Here is a 21103-nt window from a genome sequence, read left to right as displayed (position 1 = left end):
AAATTACAGTTAATTGAAAATATTTTTTTCTTATTTAGTTATTTTCCGGAATGTTGTTATTGTTATTGTTATGCTCAGGTGTAATGAAGTTGGTGAGTTTGACCTGCTTGTTTTAGGCCACGTGACGCTTCCGAATTCCATGCACTCGTCTCACAGCGCGGTAACGCCCCCTTCACGCACGTGACAAGACTCCGCGCATTTGATTGGCCGAGGCCGACCCCTCCCCAGGGCGGATCGTGCTGCAGAGAGAACCACATGCAGATTCATTCACACTCAGTAGTGATCATGTAGCCTGCAGTATACACTGTAGTCCTTGTAAATAATATCTTGTGCTTTCAAGAAAGACGACAGACTGTTTATATTCTTATGCATTAACTCATCTTGAGTCATTTAGAGTCTGATTTGTATATATTTAATTGTCTAAATTGATTTTTATTTTATTTTATGTCTACTTTAATTGCTGGACAAGAAGAAATGGAAATAAAGTCTCGTGTATCCGGAGGTCGAGATGTGTTGTGCTTGTTTGATGTGGACGGAACGCTGACACCCCCGAGAGAGGTAAAAATCACATGAGAGCCAGGTTTATAACCTCTATATTATTCCACGAGATAGCTATGAGATAATATGACATGTAATAGATAAGATAATGCATAACAATTAAAGGGTAATAAAATATGGGTTCTCTAGCTCTGCTCTTATGAGATTGACATCTTAATCCTCATGTAACAATGTTTCTATTTGCAGCGCTGATGTGTGTGTGTGTGTGTGTGTGCGCGCGCGCGCGCAGTATGGTACACTCGTTCTGCTCGTATACATCACTTCCCATAGAACGCTCTTGGAATGTTAGGTTATGGTTTGAAAATTTTAAATAAAATAATAAAACGTTCTAAAACGTTAGTTAGTCCCTAAACATTAGCATCAGGCGCTTATATAGTATTACAGAGTGAACATTATGCGTTTCTAGAACAGTTTGTTGGAGGAACATTGTGTCCCGGAGGTGAAATCTGTCGCTTAACATGCCGTTCTGGTCATATAGTGTTTATTTACGATCAGATCAGATGGTAGCAATGTCCTCAGAAGTTGCATAATCAATCCTGTCCTCAGCTGTCCGTGTCTTTTCCTCCAGAAAACAGAACTGAATGTAAAAACCTTACAGAACATGTCACGAAAGACACACCGTTAAAAGCCCATTCACACCAGGATTTGATAGAGATAAAGTGTTAAAACCCCTTCTTACTTCAAGAGAATAGCGTTTGTATCACTACAGCGTAGATATATAATATACAACCAATCAAAAGTTCCATCTTTAAAGCGCTTAATTATTTCTAGAATACATCAGTTAGTGTGGATGTACGGTAATTATCAGTATCGCTCTTGCTGATTAATCTTGATGGGATTCATTGCTCATCAAGATACTCAAACGCCCTCATTAAACGCCTGGAGTTTTTCTTTTTTCATGTTTACCTCCTATCGTACTGTAATGAATCACAGATGATCTGAATGACTTCCTGTAGCCTGAGTGCACTATAACAGTCTCCGTTACGCACGAACACTGCGCCAAATTATTACCCCCCTCGTTGAAATCGCTACCTGATTGCCTAATCCTAACCCCTCCCCCACACCTACCCCTAAACCTTCCCCCACACCTACCCCCAAACCTACCAATACTAGGGGGTAATAATCTGGCGGGGTCAGAATTCAGCACAACACCGTAACCAGCGCACTTCCATTAAACGTGACTAACGTGCACTTTAAACGTCTGCTGAAAACATAAACCTAAAGTATAACACACAGAGCTGCAAGCATGATGTTTTATGAGACAAGTGTTGCTCTGTAGCTGATGTATTTAGACTATTTGTCTACTTGTGAAGTGGACACATGGCACATGCAGGTCAAAAATACTCTGAAAACTGCTGGATGTCACTCCTAAATCAGTTTCAGGGGCACCGAAGTGATGTCATACTGTTTGTGTGTCTGCAGAAGATCGACCCTGAGCTGGACGATTTTTTCCAGGCCTTGAGAAAGAAGGTGAAGATCGGCGTGGTGGGCGGTTCAGATTATTCCAAAATCGCAGAACAGCTCGGAGAAGGAGATGAAGGTTAGAGAATGTTATGTGGGCCTGTCATCCATTTCAAGCCAGCTGACTGTCTGGAGTCTTTAGGATCATTTCAACCATGTGTTTAATGGGTTTTGGATGTTGCATCAGATGTGGAATGTGGAGGAACTGGTTTGACTGGATCACTGAGTAAACTCAAACATTAACACAACATCTGATATCCCATAACTCCCTCAGTCTAGACCCCAATTGATGAAATTAATTTGTGACCACTGGAATGAACGGTTATGAAATCAACATCAGTAGACATCACTACCACGGCTGACCAAAGTATTGCTCACAGGTTGCTTTTTATTATTAAAGCTCCGAGGGCTTAGTTCTCAGTTATGCTTCTCTAAACTGCTCCTTTTGTCTCAGATTAATGTGAATGATGAGAAAGGAGAGTTTTAATGTTGAGAATGTCTGAGCACAGTTTGAGACATTCTTTAGATGTTTTCTAAAACAACAGACACATGTGAGATTACTTGGGTCTTTTTCTTGTGAGAAACATCTGAGAAGCATTTGTTGCCCAGACAGTATGGCAATGGAAACTGATACAAATGTATGGCTTAAACGGAATTTAAGTTGCTTATATACTCATTAAAATGCAAATGTTAATTTCATTGCTGTCTAGATTAAAAAATTGAGATTCTGTCTTAACTGTGGTTGTTAATTTCAGTCTCAACTCCATGTTTGACTTTTCTCGTATCGTTTATCTAGATCAGTTTCTAGTGTCATCAGTGTCTGTTGATTATCAGTGTAGCATGTGGCAGATCTGATTAGATATACCAAGAAATCATGATTGAGTCAGACTGAGAACAGTACACTTTAAAACTGCATTAGATCAGAATCCAGATCTGATGTGAGTTTATGTGACAATGACAGCTGGCATTTAATGAAGTTATCCAGTCAGCAATAAAACAGGTGTGATCTTGAATGAATCAGAAAGAGCAGTGAATCACTCAGAGTGTAAATGAGCTTGTTTACATCAGTATGTGTGTGTTGTGTAATACAGGTAAAGGTCACCAGGATGATAAGATGTTCATCAGAGCAGATGTATTCAGCACTTTGATTGCGTCTCATTCTGTTGTTTTGTTTTTTATCGCTGCAGTCATACACAAGTTTGACTACGTCTTCGCTGAAAATGGAACCGTGCAATACAAAGACGGCAAACTCATCTCTAAACAGGTGACTCATTTTGTGTGCCTGTAGATCCTGAAAATATTCAAATGTCTTACATGCTTCAAATATAATAGAAATACTTTAATGGTGCTGTTACTGAATTGGGATTCTTTTTAGAACTTTCATTGAAAGTCTCTAAAATGTCTTACATTTTTTAAATCTCTGTGTTGATACAAAATTGTCTATAAATTCTTTTTAGAACTTTCATTGAAAGTGCCTGTAATTTTTTCAATCTGTTTCTCAGGCCATTCAGAATCATCTGGGCGAGGAGTTACTGCAGGACCTCATCAACTTCTGTCTCAGCTACATGGGACTCATCAAACTACCCAAGAAACGGTAACAACATACACACTCCAGAGCTGGTCACCTGTAATGTCATTACAATACAGCAAACCAAATTTAATAAGTTAAATCAAACCTCTCTATCTCTCTCAGAGGGACATTCATTGAGTTTCGTAACGGCATGATCAACATCTCACCCATCGGACGCAGCTGCACGCTAGAAGAGCGAATCGAGTTCTCTGAAATCGACAAGGTATTCTCACTGTTATTTTTCCAGAATGGACCTTTTTCACATTTCCAGGTTTCTCAGCAGCGGAAGTCACCATAGTTGGGTTAACTTGAAGAGCAGTGAATGGGAGAGTACCGCAAATATATTTTTTGCATTCCCATTTGCTTAAATAGCAAAAGAAAAACTCCACGATAGTGTTTTCACGACTTTCAATCAAAGGAAAAAAAAAATTGAGAGAGACTGATATCGGCAGTCAGAAGAGAGAATGATGTCAAATTTACCATCCCTCCCATAGACGCTACATTAGAAACACCCTCGCATTAGCGTTAACTAGTATTTTTATAATTTGCCAGAAAGGAGATATAATGCATGGTATAGTGTTATAAATGTACAGGAATGTACATGAATCAAGGATTTACGATGCTGATGACTGTTAAATGAAAAGGGTCCATTGGCTAAAAGTTGAGGATTTGTTCACGCAAAACCCAAAACGGGTTTCATTAAAGGAACACTCCACCTTTTTTGGAAATAAGCTATTTTTACAACTCCCCTAGAGTTAAACAGTTGAGTTTTACCGTTTTTGAATCCATTCAGCCGATCTCCGGGTCTAGCGGTAGCACTTTTAGCTTAGCTTAGCATAGATCATTGAATCGGATTAGACCGTTTGCATCTCGCTCAAAAATGACCAAAGATTTAAAGCTTGACTCTTCTGTAGTTACATCGTGTACTAAGACCGATGGAAAATGAAAAGTTGCGATTTTCTAGGCCGATACGGCTAGGAACTATACTCTCGATCCGGCGTAATGAGAATGAGCGTGTAGTTCCTAGCCATATCGGCCTAGAAAATCGCAACTTTTCAGACCCGGAGATCGGCTGAATGGATTCAAAAACGGTAAAGCTCAGCTGTTTATCTCTAGGGGAGTTGTAAAATGAGCCTATTTCCAAAAAAATTGGAGTGTTCCTTTAAAGGGTCTGTTTATATCAAGACATCAAAATATATCAAACAGAAAATCAAGCAAATTGCCAATGAAAGGTCTATTTACATCCAACGTAAAGCAAGTTGTACCGTTGTCATTGCACGATCTGTGTTCCTGTGTGAACAGGTCCATATGAATTGACTGATTTCAATTAAAGCACTAATGAACCTAAACGCACATTAAAAACAACCCAAAACTTCAATCCAAAATCTCCTGTCCCGCAGAGAGAGAAGATACGAGAGAAGTTTGTGGCGGCTCTGCAGAAGGAGTTTGCTGGAAAAGGCCTGCGGTTCACCAGAGGTGAGCAGGAAATGACATCACCAGCTCTCTGATGATCTGAAGCAAATGATCCGTGCTGAAACAGAGCTGTTTGTACCTGCACAGCACATAAGACACACACACACATGCTATCTGTGTTAAAGGTGATAAGCGAGTGCTAACGGATGCACTCATGTGTTGACAGACCAATCACCTGTGAGAGAAAACGAGTGTTTACTCAGTAACCTGTTTGCATTTGCCATGCACACACACACACGGTCATGCATTAGCTTTGATGTCTGGACTCCATTCTCAGCAGTTTTGCCTCTCAGCTTCACAAACACTGGCTTTGTGTTTTTCTTCTTCTTTTTGACGTACAGTCAGAGGGGGATGGGCCAGGGGTGTGAGGTTGCTCAAGCAACTGTTGAGTCAGTGCTGGAATGTTTCTGCAGTTCAGTGGAGGGACACTAATGAGTGTCTGTGTGAGTTGAGGGTGTGTTGGACAATAATTAATTTTTAACGACTGATTTCGGTCCTGCAGAGTTTCTCAATCTCTCTGGGGACAAGCAATCACGCAGTACACGTCTCCGAAGACAGACCATCTCACACACAAAAAGGGCCATTACCATGAGAATGAGCCTCAGGGCTCGTAAACTCGTTAAACTCTCTGTTTCGCTGCTGAGCCGCAGCTTTAAAACCGCTGGAAGGGTTCATTTTGGAGGAACACACTAAATAGACCCTATAAAACCTCCTGTACACACATTTCCAAGGCCTCAAAATCAAAACTTTGCTGAAAAACCTGTCGCACATTATCTACTACATGCCTTCTGTCATCTGATTGATAGTTTTGACTTTTTTAGCAAGTAAAGGGTCTTTTAGTGTAATTGTACAATGTCCACCTTCAGCTTTTGGTTCTTTTTTCTGAGAAATCTTTACTGATTTTTATAAGCCAGATATAAGAATAACTTATTGATAGTAAGATATTGTTAGTAATATTTCCAGATGAACACTTACTGGACTAAAGCAACTTAACTTTCCTTGATTATCGTTTATTTGTTCATCTCTCAATCATCACTGTATTACATTGCATTTTAAGTTATTATTACAACTACGCATTTAAACATCACCTTACTACATTGAGTTATTGGGAGTTGAAACTGAAAAGGTATATTTATATAATTTTATGTAAGTATTTGCTATACCAGGGGTCTTCAATTAAAACTGCTTTGGGTCCAGTAATGAACCCTCCTCACCAGCTGCGGTCCGGACAATTATATAGGCCTACCTAAAAACAGTATTTGCCAGACCAGGGTATCTGCAGGATATTTAAGCTCATATTTAAGATTTAAGACCTGCACAAATTAAATTAAAGTGACTGTAAAAAGCATGTTTTAGATACAGGCTTTCACAAAAACAAAGTTTTATCAAATGATTAACTTCACATTTTAGCTTTTGAAACATGTTTTTAAGAAAAATGGAAGGAAAGGTATTATTATTATTAAACAATTATTATCAATCATTTATTATATTAATTAACATATATTACTGTCTTGTTTCCATTTTTACAATGCATTATCTTCTGGTCGATCCACTAGTTCACATTTAAAACTCTGCATGTTTGCTGCATAAAAACATGGGTTAATTTTAACATTGGTCTGAATAAAAACAGCAGACGGGCTTATTAAAAACGTTAATTCATTCTCTGCCAGCAGGTGGAGGACTTTGAAACGTGCAGCGCTCATATTCAATGAAATCGCAGCCTTGTGAAATTTAATCGTCACATTAACCGTATCACAATTCATGTCTTACCGTCCCCAAATTTAAGACCTCCTTAAATCATAATTAAGACTTTCTTATACCATGTAAGACTTTCTATGGTCTTGATGCAATTAAATTTAAGACTTTTTAAGGACTCGTCAACTTTTGTAATTTTTGAGAATGCCATTGCTTTTCACTCACTGAACGTTTCATCTCTCTGCTCTCTTCATTACACGCATGAATGCAACAGTTAATAGCAACCCTTGGCATCGTAGGATTCAAACGCTACTGAGCTGACCTTGATGTGTGCTTGACATAAATTTGATTTTGTTAGAAAATCGTTTGGCATTTATTTATTTCACTATGTCAAAATACTTCGTGGTCCAGATAGACATCAGAATTTCATCTTATTTTTTGCCATATAAATATCAGCATCTGCATGATTTTGCTCATGTCGGGCCCTGTTTCTTTCCTCTATATTCTCACTATATATTATACTATATGAGCCATAAAAGGTTTATGGATCAAATATGATATTTAACAAAAACATAACATCTTTTTTTCGTCTAAAGTTTCGAAAATGTTTTTTTTGTCTCATATATTAGGCTTTACAGGGCTTCACAGTGTCAGAGAAGCAGCCTGATTTATTTAGCCAGTCAAAAGCACTGTGTACCTGTTATTCAATTACATGTTCAGGTTTGCTGGCATGTGTTAGGACGGCGGGGTTTTGTTCTGATTTTTGGGATGAGAGCAGGTAGAAGTTTCAAACAGCTAAAATCTTTCACCACACCTTTACTGAACATCATCTCCAAACCTTTAACTTGGAAAAACACTGCAGGCATCCTAGATAAACTTTTGATGCTTAAGGTTATGCCAAAGTTAAATGAATCAGACTATCTTTTCTTAAATTTCCTCTTAATTGTTGGTTTTGTCATTGTCTGCAGGGGGTTTGATTAGTTTCGACATCTTCCCAGAGGGCTGGGACAAACGGCTCTGTCTGGACGTCCTGGAGAAGGAAGAACTGGATGCCATCTACTTTTTCGGCAATGAAACTTCATTGGTACGTGATTGAATGGATATATATATATATATATATATATATATTAATGTGTGTTTGTTTGTTTATTTTTAATATTTGTTCACGGTTTAGGGTGGAAATGACTATGAGATCTTCGAAGACCCCCGTACCATTGGCTTCACCGTCCGCTCCCCTGAAGACACGGCCAGGCTCTGCAGAGAGATATTCTTCAAGGCTCCTCCCAATGAGGCGTGAAAGCGTCTGCGTGCACCCGCACGTACACCAGACTGCCTGTGTGCAGAGCTACTGCGCCCGCTGCTGGTCACTGTGGGTAATGCAGTCTGCTGCACCGAGCCTGAGAACCAGCTGACATGAAGGCAAACCCAAACCACTGCTGATCCGCAGACTAAAGGGACTGTATGTAATTATCACTGATGGAGCCTCATCAGTGTAGTCATAGTTTTTTTTTTATTCAAATAGTTTCAAATGTTAATTTTAAATCTAAAGATGTCCCCTCTTTTTATAATAAAAGCTGTTTGCTGTGGCCACGTTCACACTGCAACATTTCCGGAGTGACACCTGTTTGTAAAATACAATGAATCCTCTGAATGATGCACAGGACACACTCCAGAAATAATGATGGTCGACACAGTGCAGTGTTTGACATCTCAAAGCTGTGAACTTAAAACATGGAAGCCAACCATTTTAACTTTTTAAACCAAAGTAGCATTAGCTATCAGTTATTAGTAAGAGGCGTTTGTGTTTGTTTACCTAGTGTGCTCCATCACATAAGGGTGCTAATTTAGTTAAATGAACTGAATAATTACATTCAATAGTTTTTACAATTTATGGTAAAATAATGCATTTTAACTGTTTTACTTTAAAGTATTTGCACATCCACTCTTAATATGCCGAAAACTGCTCCTTTCATGTTTCTTGTCTCGCCACATTGACAATTACAAGCATTACAGGAATCACATAGCCACAATGATATCTTTACAGTCCAAAACTACTCAAAGGTTGAGTATAGCTGGATATTCCTGTCGGACATTTAGCATTTCTGTCGTATAACAGTTGTCGGATCTTCTTTGAACGGTAAACACTGACTTCTTTTATTTGATTGGTCATCTCAATCATTTTACACTGAGTGCCTTTATAGGAAAAAAATGATAATAATGAAACTTGTCATAAACGGAGCAATAGAGTGCAGCTGAGCAGCATCAAGAATATCAGAAACTAAGAGACAAATTTGGCCATATCTGATTCTTAATAGCCTATCGGTTAAGGCCCTGTTTGGTGAAATACTGAAGAAATGCATTTGTTTCTTTAGTTTTCTAGCATCTCCCCTGAAGCACACGTACGTCATGGAGATGACTAATTGACGTCTGCATTTACATCTGCAAGACGTATTTTTAGGGTGTTTGCTCATCTACAATACGTCTATAGGACGTTTCCTATCAGACGTCTATTAGATGTCTTTAAGATGTTTATGGTTTAGAATATATGTAAAACTGACTTCTGAAAGACGTCTGTCAGATGTTTGTAAGATCAAGCGATCTTAAACAGATCTTAAACAGACATCTTTCAGACATATGTGTGCTATCTGGATCAGATGAGCCGTCGGTGTCCAAAACAGTTAAGCATTTCAGTGCTGTAATACTTTTTCAGATTTAATACAAATGCTGCTGGCACTGCATTAAGTGTTCAGGAGCTAATTTGTTTGTCACTTGTGTAAATGGACCCAATCGAGGCGTGACATAGGATCCGCAGTGTGAACGTGACCCGTTTCTGACCAATCGCAACATGACTATAGGTCTGTTAAGTTCAAGTTTTGTGATGCTCTTCTGATCTTATTTACTGTCGCAGTTGATTTGAGATGTTTATGCTTAGTTGAATGTGGATTGTTTACCCACCTCCTGTGCTCTCGGACTGGAGATATTTACAAGATTATGACAACTGTGCATATTTAATGCATGGTCTGGAGCTATGTGTTTGTGTAGTGCGAGGATATGCGATTGAAACGATGCAATCTCATCAGATTTGACACGAAGTTAATTAATAGTTGCTCTCTTTTAACAAGATAAAGAATCGGTTTAGATGTGATATTTACATTCCAGACAGAGTCTGTGTCGTTGCTGAAACGCTCCCGTTGATCCCTGAAAACATGGTGCTGATCCCATAGATTTCCAGGGCATTGTAAGACATGTTTTTTTTTCTGTTTAACCAGACGAGTATTTCTAATTCACAATCCATTACTGATCTCATGCTATGAATGTTGCTTCATATCTGATGGCATATGCACTTTAACTTGAATTGATTCATATCAAAAATTACACTAATGATGTAAACAGTGCTGGATTAAAGAAGTGTGACCTTAATTCTATTAAACAGTCATTTATTGAGTATCTCCATCTGTATTTTTAGTTTTATCACCACTCATGTTATGTTATTTTTGTGGTTCAGAGTCTGAAAGAAAAAAAAAATCAATGTAAAATGCAAATGTCTGTTTATTTTAAATACAATAGTTTTTTTCATAAACTGTTATAGAGTCTGATCTGTTTATGGATGCTTAAGGTGTATTTTGTGTATGTGCAGGTATTGTAAAACTAATGCAAACATTTTATGATTAATAACGTGCTTTGCAGTAAGATAGCTTACAAATGTGTAAATTAATTTTATTAGTCCACATGATAATGATGTAGACCACAGTGTTCTGAGCTCTAAAAAGTGCTGAAAACAAAAATGACGTTTAAAAGCAGACATGGGTTAAAACCCAAACGAGGATTCAGAAGCGTAGAAATCTGACGATCAAATCACTAGACAAATCACTACAGATCATGTGATCTTCACGTGACTGGATCTCTGATCACATAACGAACGTCACATACAGTAAAAACAACACAAGATCCTTAAAGCCGCTTCTGCTGTTTAAATGGTTTTGCTAGCCGACTGTTATTCTTCAGCTGTCTACACAATGCTGCTCGTTTTACCCTGAAAAGCTCCCGAGAAAGATTCCTGGGAGATGAAGTCAGTTTGGCCGTTTATATTTGGGGTTCAAGTGCAATATTAGTCCACGATACTTCAGTTCCAGCATATATAACGGAGCTTAATGGACGAAACCCTCCAAACCTGCCAAGATCACGTCTGATTCGTACTTCACCCTGAAATCAAATGAAACATATTTTGCATAATGAAAATTGAGGTTAACTTTAGGACGATTATGATTTGTTTTTGCATTGTGACTTTTATGAGAATAAAGCACCTACCCTAAAATTCTCATTGCGTTAAATAAAACATTGAATGTTTTACTGTTGTTTACCAACATTTTTAGACATTGATTTTATTCTCAGTAACGATATAAAAATTAAAATCTGTAAAATGCATGAATAAATGACCTCATAAAGTCAGTACAACTAATACAAGTATGATATTTGAGTGTTTTGCACAATTGTGTTTAATTGTCCTGACAATCTTTATGCAGGACATAATTGCTTAATTTTTCCCTTTTGATTTTGGGGTGAATATAACTGTGAATATGATATGTTCTGGACAGGTTTTTGGGAGATCCACCCTATTACCATCAATTTAACATTAAAATTAATGCATAAATAAATATAAACAGCCACAAGTATAGCGCGTGCCTCCGAATCGATGCCTTTGATCCGTTCACAGTCCAGTTTGTGGATGTTCAACCATCATTTCACAGTTTCTCACACTTACAGACGACTCATTTACAAGCTCTACACAAACCTCTGTAATGCTGTTTGCAAATGCGATGTGTATTCTGAGACTTTCCAAACCACATGGACGTGTGAAATAAATACTTGCGTAGAGTCTAATGTTCGCGTAACGCAGCTGAACTCAACATTCTCTGCACCCTTCGACTTTCAAAAGCCTTCCCATGATGCTTTGCGCTCTCTTCTGGGAAAACCCACCCTCCTCCCTCCCCACAGTCCTGCTCCGACTGGATCCTAGGAGCTGATGATCTGGCCTGACCAGGTCTCGTGTTTGGTTCCTGGTTTGAGGTGCGTAATGATCACCTCCACAGCCTGGACCTTCACGTTCTTGGGCGGCACCGGACAGACCTTGTATGTGACCTCGTCTCCCTCCACAGGAACATACTCTCCTTCGATACTGCCAGAGAGAGACGGACGAGTGATTTACACGAACACATGACAGCAGGAAAACCTCTAAAACACTGTGAGATTTGAGATATGAAGCTACTGCATCTGACAACATTTTACAGTCATTCTTCATCAGCCAACAAACAAATCTCAAATAAATATCAGGCTAGGTGTGTAGAAAATTTTGTTTTCTTGATTAAATGTATCATTTGTATTAAAAAGAGAACAAAGACATAAATGTGCCATACAAAGTTTTATTTTTTATTTCAACAGATTTAACAAAACCAGCATTTTTTTCTAAAACCACAGAAAATAATTAAATTTAATTATTATTATTACTGTTGTTATAGTTATTAATAACTATTCTTTTGTTATATTTTATACAATTATTATATTTAAAATAAATATCGTTTTTTTTTAGCTTTGTTATTATTTTTATTATTATTACTATACTTTATCAAATCATTATTATTGTTTTATTTTTTAAATGATAATTATTTTGTTATATTTTATGAATTATTGTTCTTGTTATACTTCATGCTACTATTACTAAAATGATAATATATTCAAAGTATTGTTAGATCAGTGAATTTCACAAATTTCACAAATTAAAAGGGGAATTCAGAAACACTAAAATAGAGTTTTTCTTCATACTCCAATAATGTTTGTTGTGCCTACGATTTTGAAAATAATTTTTGCAGGGTTGTTGTTATATTATGTATTTTTCCTCTTGGTTTTGAGGTGTGACGTGAACCTGATTCTGATGACACAATCCCAGCATCTGATGGCTTCAGTCTGAACTCTGACTCACTCGGAGATGTGTACGAAGATGTCCTCTCCACCGTGAGCGGGTCTGATGTAGCCGTGGCCCTTCGCCCGAGAGAAGGTTTTACACACGCCCTTAAAGACGGGACCCGCGTTAGCTCGAACAGTTCTGCAGACATACAGAGACAAGATTTACACAGATGCACTTGTGCTGAACGCTCATCTGTTCAAAATAGCTAGCGTCTGTCTGTAAATCCTGCTAAAGAGGAATTGGCAAGGCTCTCTCAGTTACGAACAGTTATGTTTTTTCCTGCTGAAAAAAACAATAGAAAATGTAATGGATTTAATGTTGGTTTTAATGGAAGCTATAATGGTGTCTACTGGTATGTGATGGATGTTAAATCCTGTTGGAAAAATACCCAAAACACACTACAAAAAGGAATTTTGTAATGGCGTTACTGGAAAAATCTAATAGTTTATAATGGAAACCATTGGAATTTCTGTGATGGTTTCTATTGTTTTTTTAGCAGGGTAATGTTTAATCTAACATTCACATAGTAAGGGGGAAAAACATTGTTTAAACCTTTAAATGTTCTGAGAACATTCAGAAATAACATGTTTATAACTTCATGAGAACGTTAGCAAAAGGTTCTCAAACATATAGCCTATTTGTTAGCTGGAAATCAACCTGAGGGTGTGGTGCTTGCAACACCAAGGTCGTGGATTCGATCCCCAGGGAACATAGGCTTACTTACTTCTGAAAGTATGAAATGCATGACTGTAACTGTACATGTGCAGTCACAATAGCGACATTTCGTAGAAATCTGTCAATAGTGAACCCATTGCGAAATTCCCTTTCTCCCAGCTAACAATTTTTGGTTCCCAGAACGTTCGCTGTTGGTCAGCCAGGAAAGTTAGTGGAACGTTCCAGGGAACCTAAAGAGAACGTTCTATTTACGTTCCTAGAAGGTTCTCAGAACTTACTTACGCCGAGTACGTGCGCGTGCGTTTGGTGGGTAGAGGACTTGGTAACTCCCCGGGCTGCAGCGCGGCGCGTTCCCAAACGCGGCTGCCTTCTCGCAGGAACGGGAATGACAGCGACAGCGGCGCGGAGCGCGGAGACCGCAGAGACGGGTCCGCCGCGGGCGACAGCTCCGGTTCCGCCATGGTGACGGGCACGGCGTTAGATGCGGAGGTTTGCTCTCTGAACTCCGGATGCTTGCAGAAGACGACCTGTGAGAGAAACACTACCACATCCAACGCGTTATTTAGCTGCGGCTTCTCTCTCTGACGCACATTGTGCAGTGTTGACAGATGCTCCGTGCGCGCACTTTGCTGGCACAGATTGTTCTGTGAGGAGCGACGTGCAGTAAAACAGCTTCTGCACTGACATTTATTCTGTGCACACAAAGTCTCTGTGTGTGTGTGTGTGTGTGTGTGTGTGTGTGTGTGTGTGTGTGTGTGTGTCTGTGTGAGAGTTTACATTCAAGACGGTTTGCGCCCGGGGCGCGAGTGCTGCGTGCCCGGTTCCTCGTGCACAAAAGCCTACATTGTCTTCAAAGAGGCCTTAAAGAACACAAGGAGCCGTTCTGGGATCAGACTGAACTGTACTCTCTACTGAACTGTAGGCCCACTGACCGTCAGATGTATATTTCATTAAAGAATAGCGCGCAAACCTACTATTTGTAGCCTATTGTCCTGTGCGCAGTACCCTGCTGGGAAAACAACAACAACAAAAACCCAATAGACACCATCAGAATTAGTAATGGTTTTCCTGGTTATAATGGGACTTGTATTGGTTTTAATGGAAACTGTAATGGACCCTGAGGGTCTCTACTGGTAATTGGTCGACTTCTATTGGGGGCTTGTTAAAACCAATAAATCCTAATGGAATATGTCCCTAAACACACTACAGAAAAAACATTTTTAATGGGTTTAATTGCCTACAAGTTGGTTTGTGATGGTATTTGTAGTGGTAACCAACATAATTCCTGTGGTGGTTTCTATTTTTATTCATTATTATTTTATTTATTTATCCTTTTTTGTTTTTGCAGCTGTGCCTACGATATATTTCATCACACAATGCAGTGCTTACATTTCTATATGGTTGACCTTATATTTCCAGCCACAAACAAACCGAAATTAAATATCAGCTGTTTTTTTTTTTTTTCATCTCTACTTTGATTTTATAAAGTTGGATTGAAATTGCAAAGAAAATATCTTTGATTCTGAACAAGATCAGACCTAACAGCAGGCTACATCAGGTGTCAGAATGTATAATTATGTCTAGATTAGGGGTCGCGCGCAAGTGATCTGGCCTCGTGACGTCAGAGCCGCTGCTGTTTCTGCCATTAATGGCAATAATATTAATTATTATGCAATGATTTCAGCATCGCCGCTTATGTAATGAAATCCCTCATATACGATATGATCTGCATTCAGTGTGCGCGAACCAAATTCGCACTGACTTACAAGAACAAGACAGAAAAAGTGTTTACAATTTGACGCGATGATTTTGACTCATAAAAAATAAATAAAAAACGCGTCAAAATGACTAGAGCTGGCGCCAAACTCGTGAACGTCAGATGTTCCTTTCATCTTCCGCTTCCAGAATGTTCTTGACGGAGGACAAGCAGGGACTGTGCCTCGAGATCCTCTGATGACTTACTACAGCACTTCTATGCGCACAAACAACCCTAATAACTGCTGTCTAGGAAGGGCGCTAAGTTTTCAAAAACAACCAAAGGAGGGCGATGGGATGGGATCACGCCTAATAAAAACAAGCACTAGCTTTAATCATTTTAATTCAGCTGTTATATACGCTTATTTATAGTACCAACAGTACGGGAATAAATACAGACAAAATAAAGAAAAACGCCCAAACACATGGAGCCCACGCAGAAACTTACAGCCGCTGTCAGGAGTGGCCAGATGCTCGCGTCCCGTCCTGTAAGATGAGATATACAGAGAGAAGCTCGTGTGTGATCCCCGTTAGCACGCTTTTACCGGGAGAACCGACGCGTTTGTGCATGCATCACCGAATCCCGAAGATGACGCACTGAAGCCGTTCACATGAGTCACTCCCATCATCACTACACTGTCTCGTGCCATATCAGATTATATAAACAACTACAGTCAGCTGACAACACATACAGCCTTAGTGGAAGCTAAGATAGATATTTATGATGCTTATCATAATGTGGGGACAGCATTTCTGTTATAAAACATGACACATTTATACATATTAGTACCATATTATTTGGATGTTCAGGTGCAAAGCAAGTTTCCTTATTTGTTTACTATTATTGTTTTTATTTCCAAACTTATGATGGAGGGAAAGTCCAAAAGTCAATAACCTACAATAGAGCAATAATAATATACTGTATATCATTTAAATACAAAGTAAACTAAATAGATTATAACATTTTTCATTTACTCCATTTTTAATGTTGTAAAAAGCAGGAGAAAAAAAAATCCAAAAACTATATATACATGATCACGCAAAAATATTCCATTCGGTGTCAGAAAAAGATTAAACGCTAAACATTTTTATAGAATTTATCTATAAAGTAAACTCCGTAGGACACAGCAATACAACACAAAAATCCCATTTAAATCATTATAAATGGCTCGTTTATCAAGCGTCTCCTATTGGTCGGCACCAGCTGCTCACTGATTGGTCCACAGATGTTCAGTTTATTGTGTAAACGAGTCTTTTCATTACAGTTCATAACACAGATGAGACTGTTAACTGTTCCACCAGGACAGAAGACCCAGACCTGGTTCACTTACAGATCCCTGCAAAAGAAAACAAGAGAGGTTTGTGGTATTACGGTGTAGGATATTACAAAGACAAATGGTGGTTGGAACGGGTTATATATTCATTGTAGCTTTATTTAAAATGCCCCTATTTTGGGTTATGTGGCGCTAATCTGCGGTGATTGGTCCGATTGGTCTCATTTTCATTTCATCATGCATGTAATGCCTGATAAAGCAGTGTTTGTGAGCGCAGTGCTGCTTTGTGTACAGCGTTACCACCAGGGACACCTCTATTTTACCGCCACCTAGTGACAAAGAATGAATTTGCATTTTCATTCAGACCAACAGGAGAAGACCAACAAGGGCGGGCAATATGCTAATGTTTCAAGTTGACATCAACATGAAACGGCTTGGGCCATTGACCAACTAAAACCTGGTCTAAAGTCAATGGCGCAGTATTTTGTTTTGTTATTTAAAGAGCGCGTTAGTAATATGCGCCTACAGGTGGATCCACAACGCGCGTAAGCTCTTTGCTCCGTTTCCTCTCTGGAGACGCGTTCAGTCTTTGCTCTTGCAAGTTCCTCCGTGTAAATAGCGAATCCGTCATGGCACAAGCGCAACTGGCTCTTAAAGGGAATGGGAGATGAGACTCTTGATTGGTTTATTGTACCTTATGCCCAAAACACACCCATTACTCATTAAGAGAATAGGGACAACTATTTTGGACCATGCGCCAAGGGCGCTGACCATTTTTCCCACCTTGAAACTAGCCAAAGTGGGTTCGGATACACTATAAGTGCGCCTTTGATCGTTAAAATAGGGCCCTATAACTTTTTACACGGTGCACGTTCAGATTTAAAACTTTGCAGGTTGTTTTCATTCACTTAGAGCTGTGTTACACACTGCATGAAAGGTAATTTTCAAAAATCCATAATAGGGGCACTTTAAAGTCTAATATTCTCACTATGAGTGTGTATGGAGCCTCTTTCTGCTGCGCGCTGTCCTCCGCTCCTGCAGGTGGCGCTGTGGCTGCGGCTGTGCCCGTGCCCGGCCCTTCCTTCTCTGCGCTGGGACCCGTGGGCGACGTGTCGATGAAGATCTCGTCCACCACCCGGAAGCGGATCTCCTCGCCCTGGTCCATGTAGAGGTCGTGAGCGCCCTCGTCCGTCTCGTACTCCCACACCCACACCTGCTCCGCCTCGTCGCTATGCCAACCGTGAAGGAACAGAGCATGCTGGGTACATGATGCTACAAATACACTGGTAGCTAATTAACAGTGTCATGTTAATGTGATAGTAGAAGCCATGATTCAGGATACAATTTAACCGGTTGCTGTAGCGACTCTGGCGGGATTATGATGTCATCGAAGAATCCGAGGCTCACTGTGGAATCAAAAACATGAACTCATTATTCACCTCATAACGACGGTTCACATGCAGACTTTGTCATTTTCCTTTTCCAATTACCTTCCATATTCTAATCAAGCCATCATTCTGTAAACAAGGTTCTAATGCTCTTAATCGACTAGAATAAAGGCTTGACAATGAATATGAACCATAATGATCTGCATGTAAATGTGCTCATTGTGTTCTAAAGCATATAGACAGAGGATAACACAAGAGTTACAAATTCTGACAATGGATGAACAGCCGAGTAGAAGAAGAGTAAGGATGCATGGAGGAAGGGTACCGAGGAAGAGGCAGAAGAGGCCAAGGACATAGATAGGCCATATCAGATTAAATAAGGGCCACTATTGTGGATCATGTTGTCAATCATGGCCTTACAATGGCTGAAGGGTGCAGCTAAATATTGGGAGATCGACCATATCCTCAATAATTCAAACATTTCGAAACAGTCTCTTTCAATCAATATCCCACATACAGTAACGTGTAAATTTATACTTATTAAATGGATATATGGCATACCTAAGAAGTGCAGCCTTCTGCATATCAGTACAGTAACTGTCATCCAAACTGTTGTCATAGTTTACATCAGGTAATACTAACAGAGAGCACTGTTATACTGACAACAAGACTAAGCAGGTTTGTGACAATGACACAAGGACTTTTCATTCAGACGGCACTGATATGTTCACTGACATAAATACTTATTTTTGAGCGAGGAACTAAAGATTTTTAAAAAAAATTTAAGGTTTGTTTTATTTTTAGTTAACGATAATGATGCCAGCAGTCATTAGAACCCTAAGAGTTTTCATCCCCTCTTACCATGAACACCTTCAGCGCTGCAGCCTTTAATCTTTCCCAGCAGAATCTCATCCAGGAACGGGTGGAAAACCACATATCGAAAGTGCACTGCAGGAGGAGAGAGAGAGAATGAGGAGGTGCTGGACACAGAGGGTCTCTGTGTGAATGCATTGAGGAACAGTCACCTTTAGTGTGAGCCGCTCCGTCTCCGGGAAAGATGTAGGAGTCCTCCAGTTTAGTGATGTCATACAGGCAGATACACAAACCCACGTTATACACCACCTGCAGACGGGCGGAGGAGTTCAGACCACACAAGCACTCGAAAACTATAGGTGACCCTGGACCACAAAACCAGTCATAAGGGTCAATTTTGCGAAATTGAGATTTATACATACTGAATAAATCAGCTTTCCATTAATGTATGGTTTGTTAGGATCGGACAATATTTGTCTGAGATGCATATTTGAAAATCTGGAAAAAAATCTAAATATTGAGAAAATCTCCTTTAAAGTTGTTCAAATTAAGTCATTAGCAATGCATATTAATAATCAAAAATGAAGTTTTGATATATTTACAGTAGGAAATTTACTAAATATCTTCATGGGACATTATCTTTAATTAATATCCTAATGATTTTTGGTATAAAATAAAAATTGATAATTTTGGCCCATACAGAGACTGGTTTTGTGCGCCAGGGTCACATAATATTTTAACTCATAATACTACTACTCCACAGTATTACTGTTTTTGTGAAATAAATGCATCCCTGTTGAGCAGAAGAATATTTTGAGGATGTATGTATTGATAACTCTTATATGCATGACTCAGCTCACCTTGTTGGCGAGTTTCTTGTTGAGCTCCTCGGCGATCGCCTCGTTCAGCTGTCGGTGGAAACTCCACGGAGGGATCCGGACCGTGTCCACCATCTCCACCAGTACAAACATCCTGGACCAGACCAGAACCAGACCAGACCAGACCAGACTAGACCAGACCAGACCAGACCAGAACTCTAAACGCTCTAAACCCGCGGAAACCAGACTACGAGATCTTTCAGACTGAGCTTGTTTGCTATGAGTAGCGTTAACTATGAACTTCTATTAGTTACTGCTTTATGAATCTGTCACTCTTAAATTTGATGTTCTGCAGCTTTGTCATTACTTCTCAGTCCTCCGGCAGCTTCAGCAGCCTGTGGTTCTGTGCGGGCAGACAGTATCCAGCAGCTCCGGTTTATATATTTACACTATTAATAACAAAATATTTCATGATTTGGGCGCACAGCATGACAACAGCCACACATGCGCCGATTCACGACAGCGGCTGGCGCTTTACGGCACTGACGTCACGTGACCGCATAGATAAACAGAAACCTGCAAAATAAAAGCATATCTTCCTTCATTTATTTATTTATTCCAAAATATGTTATTTTAAGACTTAAAAACTAAATTGCTCGTAAGATTATTTTATAGTGTAATACATAGTAAATACTAAAGTATAATACACTTTAGTTAATTTCAGAATTATATGTATTATGTATTTTATATAACCTTTTTATTGTTGGCTTTTGTCTTTATGCTTTTAATAAAACACTTGCAAAACATATAAACTAATATCAACAAACTAAATATATATTTTCTGTTTATATGCACAAAATGTATATTTTGTTGTGAACTCAAGTGTTTTATAATGTGAAACTGTCTTTTTACTGATAATTCATCAATTATGCATAATTATAATTTTGTTTTGTGTCTATCGAGGTCTGTGAGATAATAAAAAGGAAAATAACACTTGCAAAACTGTTATATTAATATTTGCATAGCTATAATATTAATATTTTACGCATCGCATGTTCAAATCCAGTGTTTATTTCTCTGTTTGAAAAATAGTTATACAAAATATGTCCATCTACATTTTAATTTAAAACTATTTCTAAAAATTTTAATATAACACCTGAGACATCCAACAAAAGATATATGAATCATCTTAAAAGCACTTAATTTTTATGTCTCTAATGTTTTGTTGGTGATGCTTTTAGCTCTACAGCGAGTTTGAGATTTCATCTTAATATCTTAGACATCAGTCTGTCAGAAACTCATTTAGAAGAGCTTCACATGCAGCACTGATGAAGACTTGTTAAGACAGTGTGACTGTCGTTTAAAAAGCATTGTACTAAATGTCATCCATAGGCTCGTCTTTTGACTAATGAAGCAGAGAGTGGATCTGCTGTCTACTGTTCCTCGAACAATCTCCTCAAAGATCTGCAGTTCATCCAGCATGTTATGCATGGTTAGAAGGCACTGCTGAGATTGTTTAGCATTAATATATATATACACGCACACACATATATATATGGTTCAGTGGTTCAGTGCAGCACTCCATAAAAGGAGTAGCAAGCATGCATGTGAACATTTGGACTAATAATAATAGTGAGAATTATGAGACTGCTAGGGTTTAA

At 38.9% G+C, this 21103-nt stretch overlaps 3 protein-coding genes across 4 annotated transcripts; 1 reads left to right on the top strand and 2 right to left on the bottom strand.

Moving 5' to 3' along the window:
• The first annotated feature begins 268 nt into the window (after window positions 1-268).
• LOC306852323 (phosphomannomutase 1-like) lies at window positions 269-10334 on the top strand. Its single transcript, XM_079389042.1, has 8 exons — window positions 269-558; window positions 1981-2098; window positions 3207-3283; window positions 3522-3613; window positions 3713-3812; window positions 4990-5065; window positions 7726-7841; window positions 7932-10334. Exons 1-8 carry the CDS (start codon window positions 445-447, stop codon window positions 8052-8054), a joined length of 816 nt encoding a protein of 271 aa, XP_079245168.1. The 5' UTR covers window positions 269-444; the 3' UTR covers window positions 8055-10334.
• On the bottom strand, window positions 10290-15802 carry LOC306852403 (cold shock domain-containing protein C2-like). 2 transcript variants are annotated; one of them, XM_079389178.1, is made up of 4 exons: window positions 15598-15802; window positions 13677-13935; window positions 12735-12857; window positions 10290-11933 (listed from the first exon to the last, which is right to left on the bottom strand). In XM_079389178.1, the coding sequence occupies exons 2-4, from the start codon at window positions 13853-13855 to the stop codon at window positions 11771-11773; spliced, it is 465 nt and encodes a 154-aa protein (XP_079245304.1). In that variant the 5' UTR covers window positions 13856-13935; window positions 15598-15802; the 3' UTR covers window positions 10290-11770. The 2 variants fall into 2 exon arrangements, with proteins under 2 accessions (XP_079245304.1, XP_079245305.1); XM_079389179.1 differs by lacking the exon at window positions 15598-15802 and having other exon boundaries at window positions 10291-11933; window positions 13677-14585.
• On the bottom strand, window positions 15760-20001 carry LOC306852333 (DNA-directed RNA polymerase III subunit RPC8). The gene is made up of 6 exons (XM_079389069.1): window positions 19485-20001; window positions 18837-18933; window positions 18673-18759; window positions 17766-17829; window positions 17412-17652; window positions 15760-16486 (listed from the first exon to the last, which is right to left on the bottom strand). Exons 1-6 carry the CDS (start codon window positions 19593-19595, stop codon window positions 16436-16438), a joined length of 651 nt encoding a protein of 216 aa, XP_079245195.1. The 5' UTR covers window positions 19596-20001; the 3' UTR covers window positions 15760-16435.
• Window positions 20002-21103: the final 1102 nt, after the last annotated feature.

Source organism: Barbus barbus (genome assembly GCF_936440315.1).
Source record: "Barbus barbus genome assembly, chromosome: 3".
In the NCBI taxonomy this organism is placed as follows: Eukaryota; Metazoa; Chordata; class Actinopteri; order Cypriniformes; family Cyprinidae; genus Barbus; species Barbus barbus.
Note: the sequence above shows the minus strand (reverse complement) of the source record. Positions and strands in the feature narration are given on the sequence as shown.

What these genes read in the sequence shown, in the direction of transcription:
- LOC306852403 (XM_079389178.1), bottom strand. Translation starts at nt 13,855, where the DNA reads ATGGCGGAACCGGAGCTGTCGCCCGCGGCGGACCCGTCTCTGCGGTCT. An exon ending in CGCACGCGCACGTACTCGGC is followed by an intron (nt 12,858 to 13,676) that starts GTAAGTAAGTTC and finishes GTATGTCTGCAG; the next exon opens with AACTGTTCGAGCTAACGCGG. An exon ending in ATCTTCGTACACATCTCCGA is followed by an intron (nt 11,934 to 12,734) that starts GTGAGTCAGAGT and finishes TCTCTCTGGCAG; the next exon opens with TATCGAAGGAGAGTATGTTC.
- LOC306852323 (XM_079389042.1), top strand. Translation starts at nt 445, where the DNA reads ATGTCTACTTTAATTGCTGGACAAGAAGAAATGGAAATAAAGTCTCGT. An exon ending in AGGCCTGCGGTTCACCAGAG is followed by an intron (nt 5,066 to 7,725) that starts GTGAGCAGGAAA and finishes CATTGTCTGCAG; the next exon opens with GGGGTTTGATTAGTTTCGAC. An exon ending in TCGGCAATGAAACTTCATTG is followed by an intron (nt 7,842 to 7,931) that starts GTACGTGATTGA and finishes TTCACGGTTTAG; the next exon opens with GGTGGAAATGACTATGAGAT.
- LOC306852333 (XM_079389069.1), bottom strand. Translation starts at nt 19,595, where the DNA reads ATGTTTGTACTGGTGGAGATGGTGGACACGGTCCGGATCCCTCCGTGG. An exon ending in CGGAGCGGCTCACACTAAAG is followed by an intron (nt 18,760 to 18,836) that starts GTGACTGTTCCT and finishes CTCCTCCTGCAG; the next exon opens with TGCACTTTCGATATGTGGTT. An exon ending in CTACAGCAACCGGTTAAATT is followed by an intron (nt 17,653 to 17,765) that starts GTATCCTGAATC and finishes CGGTTGGCATAG; the next exon opens with CGACGAGGCGGAGCAGGTGT.